Source organism: Scardinius erythrophthalmus, assembly GCF_964197995.2.
Source record: "Scardinius erythrophthalmus genome assembly, chromosome: 2".
Classification (NCBI taxonomy): domain Eukaryota; kingdom Metazoa; phylum Chordata; class Actinopteri; order Cypriniformes; family Leuciscidae; genus Scardinius; species Scardinius erythrophthalmus.
The window spans coordinates 38,411,443-38,432,891 of NC_138222.1; the positions used below are offsets into that span (position 1 = coordinate 38,411,443).

Genomic DNA, 21,449 nt, shown 5'->3' on the forward strand with positions numbered 1-21,449 from the left:
CGCGCCATCGTTCCGATCATTTTTGTTGTTGTCACTCCCGAAACTCTGCAGTGTGCATGACCAGAGCAGATCCGGGGAGGGTTGGACCACATGATTGACCCCAGTGAAGTGTTTATAATTTGTAGCCTAATATTTATATTGAGCAAAAGGAGAAAAAAAGTCTCTGACGCCTATAGCCCTACACTTTTATGGGAAGAAAATTTGTACAAACACAATGTGATTCCATCCCCAATAAAAAAGAACAACACTCTTTGTACCCGACACTCAATTTACGCAGTAGGCTAGTAGACATAAGCAGCAGATATATTTAAAGTTTTTAACACAAAAACCACAATGACTTACTGTCGTGTAAACAATGTGTCACAACACCCCTATACACAAACGGCTTTATGTGTCAGTAAGATAACTTCCTGAAGATTCAGAGGACAGCAGCGCCTCCTCTTTCACTTTCAGTTCGGACGATCATTCCCATAAAGTGACCAAACAGAGTATGGCGACAGATAAGCCTGTGTTCGTGGTGTTTTCATATTCCATCTTAGTCTATATAGGCTAGATTGTCAAGAATCACAGGCTATGGAATTTTTGGCAGACGGACGTTTATAGTGCAAAGCGTGTTTCGTTTGGGATATTAATTTCGAAAGTTTTCTTAAATCAGGCTATACGCATACGCGTATATGAAATCTTATGAATTAAACATTTACTTCGCAGTGGGGGAGCAATGACGTTCAGGAGTTATTTTGAACCTTGTCTGGTAAGTTATTTATTTTTTAAAACCATCATTCACTTATCTATTCATAATTAAAAATAATAATATACTAGGCTACTGTATGGCCTATCAGCTTTTGGTAAAAATGAGGAAACGGGTGCTCAAATTTTCTCTAGCTGTTAATAGGAACTTGTGCCAATAATATTCTATATCTCTGTGTGATGTTGGTCTTCTATGTCTCATCCCTTTAGTTGGGTTCTGATTGTGACTGTTGACTTTGAGACAAGGCTGAGTTCCACGATGAGCACTCAGTTGATCCTAAAACAGCGAGCAGAGCTTCTGGCAGTCCTATGTGGTGGAGGCAGTGCTGAACCTCTGGACTGTGTTCTGGACTTACTCCTGGCTTGGGAGGGTCTTGTCTGGGAGGATTACCTAAACATACGAGTGGCGGAGAAACCCTTATGTTCTAATGTCAGGCAACTTTTAGATGTGGTGTATGAAAAAGGAGAAGATGCATGCAGCCTTTTTTTGGCTGCAATTAACCAGATCTTACCAGAGGAGCAGAAGGCTGGGCTGTGTTTTGGGAAAGGATGTGCTGTGCTGGGCAAGAACAGATCAGACACTGCAACTTTAACGTTATTGGCTGACAGGCCAGTGTTAGTGACAAAGCTCAGAGATAATATTGACGGAGCTTTGAATGTTTTATTGACAACTGGCTGCTTCACCATCAAAGATTGTGATGGGGTGCAACTACCTGTATACACACCGTCACAACAGGTAACTTGACTGAATACTGCTTTAACCCATAAATTAGTTGACTTATGAAATCCTTTGCAATTGAATGTGCCCCATGACTAAATGATCGGGAGGAGCACGTTCAGATAATTAACCTAAATTAACACAAGAGGAGCTCACTCAGTTAATCCCAGTTAAACCCATGACTAAATTAATTGTCAGTGACTGTTGAATTGCCAAACAATTTTCAGACGATTGCCAAATGAAAATTGTCACATTGTTAAATTATCTCTCATACATGCTTTAGAAATTGAGCTATTTTCCTATAGTAATTGATAAGTTCAAATTAGTTTGACATATGACATATTTCTTTCTTCACACTAACTGTCCTTTACTTGCTTAATGAATGTATATCCAGTGATCTTATTGGATTGTTGCAGGTTCGGAGGCTGTTAGACCAGGTGAAGTTCAAAGGGGAAACTGCTGCAAAGACCTTACTACAGTATCTAGAACAAACAGAGCCAACCAGACCAAACCCTGAAGATAAAGAAAGTCACCTCTCTGCTGGTATAAGACATTTCTCAGTTGTATGGACAGGATGTCTTTTTTCATGTCTTTGTCTTTGATATTGCATAAGAAATGGGCATAATTATGATGTCAGTTTTATATATTTGAATAAATGTTGACAATTAAATACAATCTAAATGTAAAATAAATATAAATAAATTCAGAAATATAAATGAAATAAATAATAATGAATACAAGATAATACAATAATTTTTTATTTTTTTTCTTTATTTCTGATAAGTTAGCTTATCAAAAACATAAATGTAATTGTCAATACACTTTGTCTTCTACTTTACATTGTTTCTCCAGATTGTCTGCTGTACCAGAAGAAGCTGCGAAGTTCTGTTGCTGCACAGTCCCTCTTTCTTAGCACATACGGCGGGACAGGACGTTTCTCCTTGGATGATATTTACACTGATGGACTTCTTGAAGTGATGGATGGTTCTGGTGAAACTACTACATTAGGGCTGGAGGATGTGATGGGTCCCATCGGGACTCTAAATGAAGATGCTGACACCATTCTTCTGTCTGGGGAGGCAGGAAGTGGCAAAAGCACACTGCTTCAGCGACTGCACTTGCTCTGGGCAAGAGAAGCTTTGCTCACAAGCACTTTCCTGCTGTTCCCCTTCAGTTGCCGCAAACTGAATGCAGAGCACAGAGAGCTGTCTCTGAAAGAGCTCCTCTTCCTGCACTGCTGCTGGCCTGATCGAAGTCAGGATGAGGTTTTCCAGTACATCCTAGACCACCCTCATATGGTCCTCTTTACTTTTGATGGGCTTGATGAGTTTAAACAGGGTTTCACAGATGAAGAACGTCACTGCTGCCCCACAAAGCAAGTGCCTGTACCTGTATTGCTTTTCAATCTCTTGCAGGGTACGCTAATGAAGGGCGTTTTGAAGGTGCTCACCAGCAGGTCACAGGCTGTGGGCCCATCGTTGAAGCGCTATCTCCGCAAAGAAGTGCACCTGAAGGGTTTTTCTCCTAGAGGTATCAACTGCTTTGTAAAGAAACATCATAGCGACCCTGCTATGGCTAGACGTGTCATAGAGTCCCTTCAGAGTAACACAGTGTTGCTAGGTCTTTGCCACATCCCAGTCTTCTGCTGGATTGTGACCAAGTGCCACCAGGAGCTTCTGGGTGGTCAAGATGGTATTCCTCAGACCATCACTGATGTCTACCTCCTGGTCTTACAGCATTTCTTCCAGCGAAAGTCTTCTCAGCCCCAAGGAGTCCTGGGAAAGGCCTGGTTGGAGGAGCATTTGGACACAGTGTTAAAACTTGGACAGCTGGCATTGGAAGGCCTGGAAGCCTCTTGTTATGTGTTCTCAGGATATGAGCTGCAAAGAAATGGGCTCACAGAACAGGATGTCAGCATGGGTTTCCTCATTTACTGCAATGACCTATCTGTGACAGACTGCAAACAGTACGAGTTTCTGCACATCACCTTACAATGCTTCTTCGCTGCTCTGTATGTTGTTCTGAATCGTAACAACAATCGCTCTGCTATCTCCAGACTCTTTCAGCCTCAGGACAGGCAGTTGTCGGGCCTGTCTCAAAGGTGTCTTAGACACTGTATTGATTCTTCAGTTGAGGAGGTGAAGACCCATGTGGCAGAGACACCAAACCTCCAGATTACAGCTCAGTTTGTGTCAGGACTTTTTTCTCAGCGGCGTCATAATCTCCTCCTGGACTGCTGTCCTACTGCTGTGCGTGAACGCAAATTCAAGCTGGTAGTGAAGTCATTGTCTAAAGGGATGCAGAGACATTTCAAGTCCATTCCTCGTCCTGTAGAAGGGGAAAAGAAGAGCATGCATGCCATGCCAAGTTTTGTTTGGCTAATCAAGTGCATATATGAAATGCAAGACAACAGTATTGCTCAAGATGCCGTGGCTAAGTTGGACGTTGAACATCTGAAGCTCACCTATTGTGACATTGGTGCGGTGGAATGCACTGCGCTGGCGTACGTGCTTAAGTACCTGCGGAATCCTGTTGGGCTTCAGTTGGACAACAATTCAGTAGGAGATGTGGGCGTGGAGCAGCTTCTACCGTGTCTACATATTTGTCACTCCCTTTAGTAAGATGAGAGATTATCTGATGGTTGTGTTTGAATTGTTGTTTAAGCTTTCTTTTTTTCTTAATTTAAAGGGATAGTTCACCCAAAAATGAAAATTCAAAAATCGAATTGTTCTATCATTTACTCAACCTTTTTTTCCATTCCAAACCTGTATGCATTGTGGAACACAAAATAAGATATCTTGAAAAATGTCTGCTTTTTTTGGTCCATACATAATAAAAAAAAATCAGTTAGGCCCAGTGTTGTTTGGACCCCAAAATATCTTCTTTTCTGTTCTGCAGAAGAAACAGGGTAATGCAATTTTGGAAGATGTGAGGATAAATACATGATTTTCTAAAACTTCTGAATTTTGCAGTTTAAGGAACAATAACATATCAGATGAAGGAATCCGTAAACTTCTGGAAAAGGGAATGACATGCGAAAGCTTCCAAAAAATAGCGTGAGAATATCAAACACCTAAATTCTGCATTTTATGAATAATGATAATGTATATTCTATTGTTATTCTTATACAACCAAGTTTTATTACTACCTCATCATTTCCTCAGGCTTTTCAACAACAAGCTCACAGATGCTTGCACCCAACATTTTGCTTGGCTGCTAAAAGCAAAGCAGAACTTCCTGTCTTTGAGGTCAGCACTTACTTGATAAGGTTATTATGTTCTAGTTCTGGCCTATGGGATGCTGATCATTCTAATCATTCCAAATTTATAATTGCTTTGTAGGCTTGGAAATAATAACATCACATGCGTTGGAGCAGAGCAGCTTGCAGAAGGCCTAAGCCACAACCAGTCTTTGCAGTATCTGGGGTGAGGTCAATGATGAGAAAGAATACTGTGCTCTAATGTTCCAATACTGTGCCTTTATTAAATTATATTTCCATTCTGCCTTCTTATTTTCAGTTTATGGGGTAATAAAATTGGGGACAGGGGAGCTGAGGCATTGGCAACTGCGCTGAAGAATAGCACATCGCTAATATGGTTAAGGTAATCCTGTAAAATCCTGTATTAATTCTGCATTCTATGACTATGAAAAAAAAAAAAAAAAAAAAAAAAACCTTGCAGCTAGCTAATGCTAAACAGTGGAAATGGAAAGGTTGCCCAGTCAGATCAAACTAAATATGCAGAGCACTGAGCTACGCAGCATGTGTTTCTTTTTGTGTGTAATAATAATGTTTGCGTTGGTTTGTTTCAGTCTGGTGGATAATGGTGTGGGCAGTGCAGGTGCTTGCGCTCTGGCTAAACTCGTCAGTCAGAGCAAAACTATGGTGGAACTGTGGTGAGTGTGACTTATTTAAACCACTTTGTTTAAATTTTTTTTTAAGTCAGAATTACATGCTTTCTCTCTATCTCTCTCACTCAGGCTGAGCAAAAACTACATCAGCAGGGACGGAGTTGAGTGTCTGATAGAGGCACTGAAAATGAACTATAGTGTTAAGGAAGTCTGGTAAGGTAATTTTCCAGTATTTTAGCTGACTGTGTGCTAGTTTTACTCAATAAATGTCCATGTGTTTTCTTTAGTAGTGGTTTTGTATGTTGGTTGTAAATACCTAAATACCCTTTAGAATATATATTTTTTTTATGAATTCTGTCTGCCAAATTTAACATTTCCTATAAATGTGTCAACAAGTGAAACCAATAAAACCATAGCATATGCAGTCAAGAATCAACTGAAGGACAAATGTGGGTCATGTTGTCACGTTTTTTTTAAGTTATATATTTGCATACTATTTATTAATTACAATATTTTTTTTGCCAAAACAATAGTTAAATATTTGTTAATGTTTGTGTGCTTTTTTTTTGTTGCTGTCTAATGAATTGTTCATAGTTGTTCAACTGTTTAAATTTTGCCAAAGGCCTGTAACAGAGTGTTTAAAATTTACCTCATTTAATGTGACAACATGCCCCAGTATGTAATGATTAGCAGTTATCATGCAACTACTTTGGGACTTGATTAATCTTAGTGCAAACAGAATTTCAATTGTACTATACTTTATTACATTAATACCCATGCCTGGTGAATGGTTTGTGCTGTGAATAATATTAATGTCCTTAATACAAAGGCTCTTTGCTTTGTACTCTTAAAGGCTGAGACAAAATAATCTGAGCCCAGAGGAAGAAGAGGAGCTGAGCAAGCAAGAAAGCAGATTGATCTTCTGAGGGCAAGAAGGCTCTGTAATGCCTGCCACCAAACTCCCAAATACAAATCTCATCATTTTCAAAAAAAAAAAAAAAAACAACAACTCACAAGCAGGAAGCCATAGTCAAAGTGCCTGTCTTGTAAATGGCTGATCTGGACTGAAGTAGAGGTAGCTTAAAAGCTAAATATCCAGGGTCCAATCAGAGCATCAGATGGGGCCAGAGAATGACTGGGATCCTCTGTTACCATTGTGACGTGAATGTGCCCCAGCTTGCTCCATCGAGACTGTCAAAAATTTACTCTTAGTAGAGGAAAACCTTAATAATAAGATGTAAACTGCCAAACCAGTACACAAACTGACCTTCTACACAGTACATCAGGAGCATACACAACATTTGTCTGACTTTATCCATTGATTGAACACATCCTTAGTTTTCATTGATTGTAGGCTACATAGAATTCTTTGTATATGGGAGTTTAATTTTTGTATTGTATATTCATGGGCTGTATGGCTGTTACTTGCAACACAGATTGTCAGGGTTTGTTATGATGTTTTTAAATCCCTTTAATTACATCTTCTATGACTTCTATTTCATGAAAACCATAGATTTATTTGTGTTATTCATTCTCACACAACATTCATGAAACAGTTATTTACTGAGCTTCATGTAGGATCTATGTGAAACATGCTGTACAAGTAAGAACTAGATTTATATGCTTGGAAGAACAGAAAGGAAATAAACTGCAGTGTACAACCTGTCACCCAGCCAGTTCCTTAAAAACTCTTCAGCCAAACTACTGGAAAACCCCAAAAGGCGGGGCTAAGTAAAGGACAACCGAAATGACCAATCAGATTTTAGCTGTCACTCACTGTCCAATAGGAGAGCAAGTTTCTCTCCAATAACGTATAGCACGTTTGGTTTAACCGTCACATACACAACCACACTGTAAATAATACTCACACTGATTTCAAATGAAACAACGGCCTCGGCTATACCAATATTACCGGATTTTATTCGAGTTTCCCTTATCGTTTCACCCGGGATTATTACCAGCGGGTTTAAAGTGCACGGAGGAGGCGACTGTCCCTCCATTAACCGGTAACGTTAGTATTGCGGAGTGGAGTCAGCGGTGGCTTCAGCTGAGCCCATCCGACAATGTCAAATAAACACCATCATCATTACTAACAGCGCCACGAGAGTTTCACTGGAATAATCTCAAATGCCATCGAAGGCGGACGGGTGAATACAGGGATATTTAAACGTCAGGTAAGAGGAGTCTGATCCGCTCATGCTGATGTCACCTGTTTACCTCTACAGACTGTGACACATGACTAGCTTTAGATCCGTAACTGTAACCCGACCCGCTGATTATACATGACAACACAGGGTTATCCAGCGATGGCATTATCTCCAAACCGAGCTCTATGAGTAGGAATAACCGTTAACAGAGAAGCTGATAATTTGCCTTCTGTACCTGGTCATTGTCAGTCAGTGTAAGGCCTGTCTATCTCTACTGCATCGTTTTCATCCGGCAGTCACAGTTTAGAGAAAGTGCATAGCGATGATGTGATATTTACATTGGGTGTATTACATCATGGATACAGTGATTGGACTTACAAAAGCCTGTACATATTGCTTATACATCGGCATTACAGGTGGGTGTCCCTGGCTCTGCATGCTTCCTATGTTGACAAAGCATCAACTTCACAGGTCACTCTCTGTTGAATATCAATGGCTGTGGAGGGACACACAGTCAGCATGGATATTGTCGCTCAAAGCTCGAGAGTCCCTCACGGTGATCATGAGTATTGTTTAGAGCTGTGCTTCTCAACTTTTTTCTTAGGGTTGCCCTGTTTTACATGTCATATGTTTCAGAACTACAAAACAACAACAACAGCCAAACAAGTGCCATTGAGATAAATGGGAGTGCTAACACTATGCTTTGGCATTATAGCAATCCTTGATCCATTCATATGGAATTAAGCTGGCTTGACGACCCCTAAGAATTGGAACCCTTTGACGTGTTTGCCTAGAGAGCACTAATATTTACCAGAACGCTGATCTCTGTATGGGTAGGCTAGGCTGTAGACGTTAATCAAAACCTTATTGTCATTTTTAGGATGGGCCAAATCACTGCCGGACCAAACTGCAGGATCTTTCTTTGCTGCTACATCTTACATTTCAGACAGAGGTAGATGACACGTGCAATATCAGTAAAAGGTCATGCAGTGTATAGCATTGCCTGTCTCGTCTTTTATTCTTGCTATTAGTCATTATGCAGTAGTGGTATGTGTGCACTATTATTGTGCATACAGGAAGCTCAGAGTGAGATTTAATTCGCTGTGTGAATTCCCCTGCTGCTGGGGGAAAAACCAACCAGTCACACAGTCTCTGTTGGTGCAAGTGTGTTCGGCTGGTTATTCTAATATCGTGGTCATTGATGAGGTATGCCAGTTAGCCAAGTCAGTGGTTGTCATGTGATGTTGCTTAAAGGAAAATTTCACCCATAAATGATGATTCTGTCATCATTTACTCACCCTCATATCATTTCTAAACTGTATGCCTCTCTTTCTTCTGTAGAACACAAAAGAGGATATTCGAAAATGTTGAAAAATATTTTCTTTCATTGTATGAACAAAAGACAGACTTTTTCAAAATATTTTCTGTTGTGTTCCACAGAAGAGTGATGGTGAGTAAATGATGACAGAATTGGGATGAACATGAGCTATCCCTTTAAGGACCCATATTTTAAATTGAACACCAAGTGGTAACCCAACAAAGTAGCAGAATTTTTCATACACAAGTATAAGTAAGCAAAATGGTTGTTAACCCTTTCATGCGTAGAGGTCAGCTATTCAAAAAGCATTTTCTTGCATATGCATGGGTAATGATGGCATAGTTGCACATCAGCCTCTACAGTGGACACATTTGCATCACCCTATACACTGCCACCAAATGGCTAGCTGTTGTACTGTATATCACATTTTTTTCTCCAAACCAAGATGGCCGAAGGCCAGTCAGAAATGCCAAGTTGCTCCGGAATGTCCATCCATTCCTTCTGTCCTGGGAGACTCTTGCAGGAAAAAACATGTGGTAGCATCAAGCAACAACATCTAAGGAGTCATATCATTGTTACATTTTCCAAGTATTAATTTTATATTGGGAGGAAATTCTGATTATTCATCTGTCCACTAAATTGGACATCATGCCTCATTAACTATATTTGAGCTACAATTCATGCTATTACTGTGACTGATGTTCTTGAAAATACTTTATCTGTAGTAACATTGTTGGTGTAAATAAATATATTTGTGTTATTATAATTGAATTTACATTTACAACAAAAAAGTAATGTGATTACGTAATGAGCATTACTTGTAATGCACTCGTTACATCAAACAAGTAATCTGATTACATAATGCATGTTATTTGTAATGCTTTACCTGTTACGTCAAACAAGTAATCTGATTATGTAATGCATCAGATTACTTTTTGATGTAAAGAGTAAAGTAACGCATTACAAGTAACATACTTGTAATGCGTTACTTTACTCATTACATCAAAAAGTAATCTGATTACATTATGCATGTTACTTGTAATCCGTTACCGTTACCCCTGACACTGCTCATTTCAGACACAAAGGAAAACATCAATAGATCAATGTAGATTTCAGTCTGAGGTTTTCTCAGAGAAGAGAGCTAGAAATTTGTCCATCTTGAACGTCATCAGAATTATTAGCTAATAGTGGTAAATCGACAAATCGGTAAATAAACCGGATCTGCTGGAAATAGACACAAGCTGCTGGTCGAAAGGGAACAAACTCAATTGCGTTTGCAATATTTTGCGTTTATTTTTTTAATATATTTATAGTTTTCACATGATTTGATATCATTTTATTAATTGGTTTGTTAAATACACACAATATTGCTGTGTTATTACTGTATTAGCCTATGTTTAATAAAGTATCTCTTAAGTTACAACCAAAATTGCATAGACATCTGAAAATCTCTTTGAAAATGTATTAAAAGAAAATCTTGTTTTCATGCCCCATAAGAGCATTGAAAACACTGGGAAAATCCTGACTCAGTTTGTCAAAATTCTTGCATCAAAGGGTTAAACAAAAAACAAAATCAATTGTACTGCACACACAGGACCAAAAAAAGTTATTACCATATAATTTTGTTGAAAATCAATAATTTTTTAATACACAAACAGAAGAAGTGTGATTTAGGCCTATATTTTTTATTTTCTATACAACTTGATTTTGATAGTTTTGTGCTCTTGACAGCCGATAATTAATCACATGAAACTGTCAACTTTCAGACGTTTTGGTCACCACAAACCGTATTCTCGTTCTAAGTGAGCCCATATTATGTAATGTGGGCCATATTTTCTTTACCCTGAGATGTTTTGGTCATGGTTTTTGAGGTTAAGGGCATGTCATCCGGTCCATTTTGGCAAGCTTCTATAAATGACAGATGAATTTGCACCAAAATACCTTTTATTTGGATGCACTGCATTTTTTTGTAAGGAACAAAAATATGGGAAGCATTTTTCTCCTTCATTTGGAAAGGTAATAGACGTATTACTTTCTACTATGACTATAACTATGCACAAGTTGCATAGATGCATTTTATTATTTGCATTTTGCATAGTGCCATTTTTCCCTGCTCTCCGAAACCCTGTTAAAACAGACGTGTGACCTATTTTTGGGCTGCGACCCACCAGTTGAGATCCACTAATTTAAAATATGATTTAAAAGATGTTGTGCCATTTTTCAGCACAATGTCTTCCTAAAAAGTTAACTAGATTAAACCCGTGGAGGCCTAGATCAGTTGTTCTCAGCGTTTTTTGGGCCAGAGCCCCCTACCCATTATCTAGGTCCCATACCGGCCCCCATCAAATAAAATGTAGTCTAATTGTCTTCCCTAAATTTTAATGTTGATGATTATTCAGCATTTTTTTTTATAATTAGGCCTAGGCCTATTATTATATTTACACTACCATTCAAATGTTTGGGGTCAGCACGATTCTAGATTAAACGAAACTGATACTTTCATTCAGTAAGGATACACTAAGACTTGTTACAAAATCCTGTTTAGGAAATATCCATAGGGGAATTTTTACAGAAGAATTTTCAGTTCTTTTTTTATTGAAACTCTTCAAAAGCTTTTTTTCTGCTGTGATTTTAACTCTAATTTTGGGTGAATGTTTTTAATTGAATTTTAGTGAAAAATAGCCTAATCATATTTATCCCTCAATTTGAAGATACCTGTTTTTGAAAAATAGATTGAATCCCCAGTTTAGTGCTGCCCTGATTTACATATTTGTTAAAGTCCATTCCCTTTAAAATCTTACTTTTTTATGGATGTTTGTAAGTGGGGTGTGTCTTTTGCTCTCTGTCCTGCTTTGTAAATGTGCAAAATGTGCAGTATTTTTTTTAAAGACATTAAATACATTTACAATGTTAATAAATATTTCTGTTTTAAATCAAGTAAATCACATTTCTATTTATCATTTTATATTTCTATTTCAATCTTTCAATTCATTAAAAAATGCTGATTTAAAAAAACACCTCACATCCCACATTTTCATAATCAGAAATGTTTCTTTGATCAACTGCATATTAGCATGAGCACTGAATGATCTTGTGACACCGAAGAAGACTGGAGTAACAGGGAAAAAATTACATTTTATACAGTTATACAATTTTATACAATTTTATACAATTTTGTACAATATTAGGCCTAATGTTTTACTGTATTTTTGATCAGTCGTGGTGAGCATAAGCAACTACTTTCAAAAACTTTTAAAAACCTTATCGATCCCAAACATTTGATCAGTGGTATATTATATATTTCGGTGTGTGTGTGTGTGTGTGTGTGTGTGTGTGTGTGTGTGTGTGTGTGTATATATATATATATATATATATATATATATATATACACACTGAACAAAATTATAAACGCAACACTTTTGTTTTTGCCCACATTTTTCATGAGCTGAACTCAAAGATCTAAGACTTTTTCTATGTACACAAAAGGCCTATTTCTCTCAAATATTGTTCACAAATCTGTCTAAATCTGTGTTAGTGAGCACTTCCCCTTTGCCGAGATAATCCATCCACCTCACAGGTGTGGCATATCAAGATGCTGATTAGACAGCATGATTGGCTGTGTCTGGGGGGGCCAAAAAGAAAAAAAAAAGGTTGTTGATTGTGGCCTGTGGAATGTTGGTCCACTCCTCTTCGATGGCTGTGTGAAGTTGCTGGATATTGGCAGGACCTGGAACACGTTGTTGTATTCGCCGATCCAGAGCATCCCAAACATGCTCAATGGGTGACATGTCTGGTGAGTATGCTGGCCGTGCAAGAACTGGGCTGTTTTCAGCTTCCAGGAATTGTGTACAGATCCTTGCAACATGGGGCCGTGCATTATCATGCTGGAACATGAGGTGATGGTCGTGGATGAATGGCACTACAATGGGCCTCAGGATCTCGTCACGGTATCTCTGTGCATTCAAAATGCCATCAATAAAATGCACCTGTGTTCGTTGTCCATAGCATACGCCTGCCCATACCATAACCCCACCGCCACCATGGGTCACTCGATCCACAATGTTGACATCAGCAAACCGCTCACCCACATGACGCCATACACACTGTCTGCCATCTGCCCTGTACAGTGAAAACCAGGATTCATCTGTAAAGAGAACAACTCTCCAAAATGCCAGACGCCATCGAATGTGAGCATTTGCCCATTCAAGCCGGTTACGACGACGAACTGCAGTCAGGTCGAGACCCCGATGAGGACGACGAGCATGCAGATGAGCTTCCCTGAGACGGTTTCTGACAGTTTGTGCAGAAATTCTTATGGTTTTGCAAACCGATTGTTGCAGCAGCTGTCCGGGTGGCCGGGTATCCAGCAACTTTGCACAGCCATTGAAGAGGAGTGGACCAACATTCCACAGACCACAATCAACAACCTTTTTTTTTTCTGGAGGGGTCTCTTCCGGCCTTTTATTGTGGCCAGCCTAGGGCACACCTGTGCAATAATCATGCTGTCTAATCAGCATCTTGATATACCACACCTGTGAGGTGGATGGATTATCTCGGCAATGGAGAAGTGCTCACTAACACAGATTTAGACAGATTTGTGAACAATATTTGAGAGAAATAGGCCTTTTGTGTGGTGTACATAGAAAAAGTCTTAGATCTTTGAGTTCAGCTCATGAAAAATGGGGGCAAAAACAAAAGTGTTGCGTTTATTATTTTGTTCATTATCTATCTATCTATCTATCTATCTATCTATCTATCTATCTATCTATCTATCTATCTATCTATCTATCTATCTATCTATCTATCTATCTATCTATCTATCTATCTATCTATATATATATATATATATATATATATATATACAGTACCAGTCAAAAGTTTGGAAACATTACTATTTTTAATGTTTTTGAAAGAAGTCTCTTATGCTCATCAAGCCTGCAGTAAAAAAAAAAAACAACAGTAATATTATGAAATATTATTACAATTTAAAATAATGGTTCTCTCTTTTTAATATACTTTAAAATGTAATTTATTTTTGTGATGCAAAGCTGAATTTTCATCAGCAAGTACTCCAGTCTTTGGTGTCTTATGATCCTTCAGAAATCATTCTAATATGATGATTTGATACTCAGTTATTATCAATGATGGAAACAGTTGTGCTGTTTAATATATTTTTTTGTAATACTTTTTTCAGGATTCATTGATGAGTAAAACGTTAACAGCATTTATTCATAAAAACAGCATTTATTCAAAATAAAAACATTTCTAACAATATAAATCGTTACCATCACTTTTTAGCAATTTAACGCATCCTTGTTGAATTAAAGTACTAATTTCTTAAAAAAAAAAAATAGTTATTGTTCCCAAACTTTTGAACGGTAGTGTATATTGTTACAAAAGATTTCTATTCTAAATAAATACAGTTCTTTTTAACTTTTTATTCATCAAATAATCCTGAAAAAAGTATCTCAGGTTATAAAAAAAATATTAAGCAGCACAACTGTTTCCAACATTGATCATAAATCAGCATATTAGAATGATTTCTGAAGGATCATAAGACACCAAAGACTGGAGTACTTAATGATGAAAAATCAGCTTTGCATCACAAAAATAAATTACATTTTAAAGTATATTAAAAAAGAGAACCATTATTTTAAATTGTAATAATATTTCATAATATTACTGTTTTTTTTTTAGTTTTTTTTTTTTAACTGCAGGCTTGATGAGCATAAGAGACTTCTTTCAAAAACATTAAAAATAGTAATGTTTCCAAACTTTTGACTGGTACTGTATATATATATATATATATATATATATATATATATATATATATATATATATATATATATATATATATTTAGGTGTATATTATAATAATAATAATAATAATAATAATCATTATTACTATTATTCACTTAGGCCTATATAATTTAAAAAGTATGTCATTAAAAACTAGGGCTGCGACTAACGATTATTTTGATAATCGTTTGATAATTTTGATAAACACTGACCCATACATACTCTAGCAAATTTCAAATAATGTTTTCACCATGGCAGTCCTTAGGGCTCCTAAAGTAGTTTAACATCCCGAACAAAGCTATTAAGGAATCTTGCAGAACATATTTTCACGAAGAATAAGAATAAAACAGAATACAGTTGCAGTAAATTGCATTTTATTATTTTGTTTCCTGTAAACACACAGCTTATACCTGGGAAACAGCTTCATAGCTTATGCTGTGAAATCAATCATAAAGTTGAAAGTAGCTCAACTTTATGGTAATGAGCTATGACGCAGTTCAGTGGCAAACGCCAGCAACCAATCGGAATATAGATGTCCTTCGCGCTGGCTGATTCCGGAGAAACATACAATGTAAACTTTCGTTCCTACCAAAACATTAGTTCCGAGAAAAAATAATTAATTGCAGAGTTTAACCATCATAGAGTGAAAGTGTATCATTTGCATGTGTTTTTAAGTCCTGTGAGTTTAACAGGGCGCGCTTGACAGGGCATATAAGAACGAGCAGAGAGAGAGCCCCGGCCGGAATTAATTATTTTAGAAAACGGTTTGAATGAATGATTCAGTGACTCACTTATAAAGTCTTCACTTGTTTCATTATGTCTCGTACACATTGTATGATTTTGGGGTGTCCCAGACGAAAGATGACCAAACATGGCAATTTCTGTGGTTGTGACTCCTAAACAGTTGTCCTACGTCGTACAGTGAGAGAGGTTCAAAGACGGCTGTTGTAGGGGTGTGCGATATGACGATTTTTGATCGTGGACGATTAAAATGTCTCCACGATCTGCTTTTGAAGAAATATCGTAGAATCGTGCATTATATCCGTTCTGGCGCCTCTGTCATACTGAACAACGTATATTCACATAAAATGTTAACGCAGCGGAACAGGAGACTGCAGTTCACAACAGTTCACATAATTTGCATGTGCTTTAATGCCTTGTCGGTTAAACATTTAATCGCGTGCTGATGCGCTGTTCTAACGTATGCGTTTCTCAGCGCGTATAGCCTAAGTTACATGTGAAGCTCACATGCACAAAAAGCCTGTCTACCAGCGCCTGGATACTGGACTAAGTTAAGTTATCTTTCGAGTCTTATTGTGCTTATACTGTTAAATACACACAAGGTTTACATAAACAAAGTCGGTTATGTCTAAAGTGAAAGCAAACTTGAGAAAATCTGCTTGTCAAATGCGTGTATATTAGACGCGTCGCGCGCAGCTCTTACTGTGCGTTCACACCGCCGCCGACTTGAGCTGCAAAGAAGCTCTGGCCGCCCAGTCAAAGACGCTTGTCAAAAAGTACGGGGAAGCTTGTTGACGCTTTGGCCGCTCTGACGTAGCAGCATTCTGTGTTCGATCATGGAAGAAGAGAAGTGTCACACCATGAAATGTAAACAGAAAAAACAAGCAATGCATTCGGCAATTTAGGATATCGCGCAAGATTTGTCAACACAGAAAACATTTCATCACTGGAGAGTTTTTTTTTCGACACCATCGTATCAATTGATTTTGAATAATATGCGCGAGGGAGAGAGAGAGAGCAAGAGTCTTGCATTCAAGACAGCGCTCGGGTGAGTAAGCGCGCGCGCGGCCGGGGATCTCTCTCTCTCTGCTCGTTCTTGCTGACAGGACTTTAAAACACATGCAAATGATACACTTTCACTGTATGATGGTTAAACTCTGCAATTAATAATTTTTTCTCGGAACTAATGTTTTGGTAGGAACGAAAGTTTACATCGTATGTTTCTCCGGAATCAGCCAGCGCGAAGGACGTCTATATTCCGATTGGTTGCTGGCGTTTTGCCGCTGCTTGCCGCTGAACCGCGTCATAGCTCATTACCATAAAGTTGAGCTTCTCTCAACTTTCAGATTGACGCTCAAAACGCTCAAAACGCCCAAAACGCGACGCCGAGGAATTTGACGCTCCTTGCAGCTGAGAGAAGCCAGCTTCCATTGAAAATGAATGATTTCCGGTAACTTTGGAAGCTCAAGTCGGCGGCGGTGTGAACGCACAGTTAAAGAGACAGTAGCAATAGTAAACACGCTGCCGCTTGTCCTTAAAGGGATAGTTCACCCAAAAATAAAAAATATCTCATTTACGCAATCTAATGTTGTTCCAAACCTGTATTAATTTCCTTCTAATATTTTCTAATATTAATTTTTTGAAGAATGTGGCTATCCAAACTGTAGCTGGTCCCCATTGACTTCATAGGAAAAAAATATACTATGGTAGTCACCGGGGTACATCAACTGTTGGTCATTCTTCCAAATAACTTTTATTTTCAACAGAAGAAAGAAACTTATTCGAGTTTAAAACAACTTGAGAGAGTAAATTATGATATTTTGAATTTTTAGGAGAACTATCCCTTTAATGTTAATAAAACAAAAAAATGCAAAGAGAAAATCACTCACTGCTCTTGACTGATAACTTTAATAGTAGCTTTAATAAGTATCAATGTATAATTTATACAGTGAAGTCTGTTTTGTTTTATTTTCATATTTGTTCATTTAATTACTTCAATGCTACTGTTAAATACACCTACTGTAGCTTAAAACATAAAGCACTGTTTAGCCTATTTCACTGTTTAGTTATTTCATTTGTATATTAAGTTGTGTATGTAATGTGTATCTTTAATCTTAATATTTAATAACAAAGAAAATAATGACACATATTTTTATCTTTGCCCCTGTCTGCCATTTTTTTTATTTTGTTACCTAAAGCTTTGTTTTTAAAATATGGACATCAGTTTGGCTGTAATGCTCAGTTACAAAATAGTAAAACCAACATAAAAAGAATCGTGATAAAATCGTTAATCGTGATTTTCCTGAAAAAAATCGTGATATGATATTTTTGCCATATCGCCCACCCCTAGGCTGTTGTCACTCTCTTGCGACCAAAGATAGCCTGCGATCACTTTCTGACAGTATCGGAAATTTAGCACGATCATCTCACAGTGTGTTTGCTGCTACGACCTAGGCTATGACCTACTGTACGTCTACTGACTGGCCAATACAAATGCAACATGAAATGGTGTAATGATCAACGGGACATGGTGCTAAAACTTAAAACTACTTACCTCATGCTCATTGTGCAAAATTGGCATGCCAGCCAAGTTGGCATCTTTTCCCTAGCCATGACCGCGTCCATATTATCCTCTTTCGCTTTCTCCTCTATTTTTCAGCGCATATAGCCTATAAAAACCACAATTGCCACAAGTGCGATTCATCTTGCTCTACTTGTAGCACATGCTGATAACATTTAATTCTTCTATACTAACTTTGCGTCGTAGCCTACGATTCAATAGTAGCCTACGACTGTATGATGAATACCATCATCATACAGTCTATATTCATGTCTTACCCAAGTTTATTGGATGCATGTTGTATCGTGCGATTTGTAATGATCTTATAGGATTGTCAAAATCTTACAGTCTGTAGCAGGCATTACTGGATGAATCAGCGTTTTTGAATGAATCTCTTGAGTGAATGATTCAATTACAAATACATTTTTTACAGTCACTTGTCACCACCTGGTGGCATAACGATGTAATCTGTACAATCATTATTTGAAGGAGTAGGGTATTCCTGTAATTTGCTGTTTGGCTGCAGTTTGGTTTGGCTGCAATTTGGCTGCAGTTTCAGGACCGCCTGTATGTATGTAGTATGTATGTATTAGGAGTTTATACTATTTTACAGCACTTAGGCTAGTATTTAATTCTGTATTTATATTATTATATTATTTTTCAGTAATGATTTAGGCTAGTTGTTTAATTGTATACATTTTATTGATATATTGTCCTAACCAACCCATTGGTAACCTCTTGGAATATTTAACCTAATTTGTTTCTATATATGAGGACCTATATTCTGGTTTTAAATTCAGTATTCTTGGAAAGAGACTATTTTCTGTGTGAGATGCCGCAGCGTGGCGCTTCACGTCTGATGTGTGACCCCATTTAACAAAGTACAGTAAACGGTAAAACAATTGTGCTAAGCTCTACTAATTAGTGTGTTTATTAGTATGTTAATAATTTAAAATAATTTGAAAAAAATACCTCCAGCAGTACAATGAACTGTTTTTGCCCAGCTAAATAATAACTGGAGAGTGCTGACACTGAAAACATCGCACTTTCAAGTTTAAAATGGCTGCGCCCACTCCTAAGTTAAAAATAAGGTGGAAAGATAAAAAATAGAAAAAAAACTTCTACGTGGGTCTAGTCTATTCTGTTTGTTTAAAAGTTTTAATCAGGTCTCCTCTTTTTGAAGTAGCATTGGCTAGGTGGCGCTGTCACAAAAAAACTAGGGTCATAGAAATGCCCTGAAACTGCAGCCTCCGGTTTTGCTGGAACCTTAGTATTTACAGAGCCCGTATTAGACATTCTCTGGTATTTATATGAAGTGCCAAGTTACTTTCAAAAAGTAATTTGCTCTACTTTGATCGCTACCGTAGACATCTGTTTATTTCCAAACCATAGGCTAAACTTTTATCCTAGTATCACAGAAATAACGAAACTGTTTGGTTTCTGAAGCTGTTTCATATACTGTATATGATAACTGCTCTCTCTGGCTCAGTGGCAGCGCCAACGCAGATTTGAATGTTCCGGTGTGATTTTGTTAAAGGTTTAATAGACACAGGCGAATCGTTGTCATTTAGGAATAAGATCGCTTGTGTGTTTGAATCGAGATCGCAATCTTTTGCAACTCTATTTATGAGTGTTAAATAAACGCTTTAGAAATTTGGCATTGAAACTTTAATTATGTAGATTATAGGGCTGGTCTGAATACCATTTTTTGAGCTTCGAAGCTTCGGTAGTAATGAACATCGAATATTCGAAGCTTCGGAGAGAGGGGGCTGAACATATTCTTCTCTCTAATAAAGGCAGGAATCTCTATGTGTCTGTCTGTCCGCTTGCATTTTGATTATTTCGAGAACCGTTCATCCAATCGACTTCACAAGGGAGTGCAGTGTCGCATTAGGTGCAATATAGATGGACACGCGGGACGCAACACATTCAGAATTAATAAACTTTTAGTAAACTACAGAACAGCGCGAGCAGGAAGCGGAGCGCCTCATGCGGACAGGGCTTATATTCTCTGAAAACGGGACACTGCACTAATGATATAAAACGCACACACAAACAGGTCTGTTAAAATAAGCAATTCTTTTAAGGTAGTCTAATATTTTTCTGACTAACAAATTACAGACACGGTAAAGGGTAGATTTAAATAACGAAAAACGAAATTTAAATAAAGAAAAACGAAATTTAAAAAAAGAAAAACGAAATTGAAATAAAGAAAAACGAAATTTAAATAAAGACAAAAGAAATTGAAATAAAGAAAAAACGAAATTGAAATAAAGAAAAACGAAATTAAGTTGAATTAAAAACGAGATTAATTTAGATTGATAATAACGGGTAAAAAGGCTAATACATTTTGTTTCTATAATTCTATTTTCCACAATGTCAAAGCAACGTAGCTTAACCCAAAACACAAGCTCAGGCATGCACTTCGGTCCATACAAACTCCGCTGTTCTGCGCTCTAGCCAGAGAACACTCCCGTGTAGGGGTCGGTTCTATTTATAGCATGCACGCGTTTTCCGCGTGGCTCGAGCCGCGCCTGAGACGCTTGTCTCACGCAGGCAGTGTGCAAATTCCAACCTGTTAACATGGGAGCCGAAATAAAAATGGACACGCCATGGAGCTGAGACGCTCATCACGGCATGCAGCCAGTGTGTCGCCGGCCTTATTCAAGCGCGAATGAGAACCGTTTCGCGGGGGATCCGAGGTGTGCAAAAAAAAAACAAAAACGGAATATTCGAATGTCAAATTTTCAAATCGAATACCAATCCACCAAACGAATATTCGAATATTCGGATCCAGCCCTAAACTGTAGCCAATCAGCAAACAAGATGCATTTATATACATTTTTTCAATAGAAAACAAGAACAAGAAAAAAAGCATAGTGTGTTATATTGTGTCTGAATGCTAAACGCAGAAGTTGTTTTCACTGGTAGTTCGGCAGCTGCACTACAGAAACACTGAAGTAAATATCATTTTGTGCTTCTCAATACTCAAATTGATGCTTCATTTCCTCGCTTCTCCCTCCTCCAGCCTGTGACCCTGAAACTGATCAAAGTTAGCCATGTTGAAGGACATCTCAATTCTCTAATTGCACCGCGAGGAATCGAGGAGCGAGGAGTGAGGAAGCTTCCAGAGGAGCTATGAGCGAGGATGCACAGGTGTACCCTATGTGGAAGTCAAGAAACCTGATGTAAATTCTCCTCCTCCTTCACATCTGTCACAATTAATTTGATTTATGCTTTATTATTATTATTATTATTTATGAATATCTTAAATAACTAAACTTCAACAACATAAGGGCAGATCCTCTGAGCGCAGCTGATGATGCTGTGAAGTGACACTTGAGTGATCAAGAATATTCCAATGTACAAATCAGAATTTCCTTCGATTCCTCTGTCCTCTTTTTCTTTTCTTGAATCCTTCCCTCGCATCCTATGGGGGGTGGAGCTGAGATACGAGGAAAGGAAACGAGGATGCACAAATTAGAAATGAGAAGCACCCATTGATATGGAAATGATACACTGTTGATTCTAGTCTCATTGCTGTAAACTGGCAGGTTACACTCTGTCTAC

General features: G+C 37.8%; 2 protein-coding genes across 3 annotated transcripts in view; both read left to right on the plus strand.

Moving 5' to 3' along the window:
• The first annotated feature begins 424 nt into the window (after positions 1-424).
• nod2 (nucleotide-binding oligomerization domain containing 2) lies at positions 425-6,981 on the plus strand. The gene is made up of 11 exons (XM_081356091.1): positions 425-751; positions 958-1,483; positions 1,882-2,008; positions 2,318-4,082; positions 4,438-4,521; positions 4,630-4,713; positions 4,807-4,890; positions 4,984-5,067; positions 5,276-5,359; positions 5,444-5,527; positions 6,168-6,981. Exons 2-11 carry the CDS (start codon positions 1,007-1,009, stop codon positions 6,238-6,240), a joined length of 2,946 nt encoding a protein of 981 aa, XP_081212217.1. The 5' UTR covers positions 425-751; positions 958-1,006; the 3' UTR covers positions 6,241-6,981.
• Positions 6,982-7,127: 146 nt separating this feature from the next.
• cyld (cylindromatosis (turban tumor syndrome)) overlaps positions 7,128-21,449 on the plus strand; it is a 36,311-nt gene continuing 21,989 nt past the window's right edge. Inside the window, exon 1 of one of the 2 annotated variants that reach the window (XM_081351663.1) lies at positions 7,128-7,488. The gene's annotated coding sequence lies outside the window, so the exon portion shown is untranslated. The remainder of the gene's footprint in view (positions 7,489-21,449) is intronic. The other variant, XM_081351662.1, reaches the window with a different exon arrangement.

What these genes read in the sequence shown, in the direction of transcription:
- nod2 (XM_081356091.1), top strand. Translation starts at nt 1,007, where the DNA reads ATGAGCACTCAGTTGATCCTAAAACAGCGAGCAGAGCTTCTGGCAGTC. An exon ending in CAGAACTTCCTGTCTTTGAG is followed by an intron (nt 4,714 to 4,806) that starts GTCAGCACTTAC and finishes ATTGCTTTGTAG; the next exon opens with GCTTGGAAATAATAACATCA. An exon ending in CAGTCTTTGCAGTATCTGGG is followed by an intron (nt 4,891 to 4,983) that starts GTGAGGTCAATG and finishes TCTTATTTTCAG; the next exon opens with TTTATGGGGTAATAAAATTG.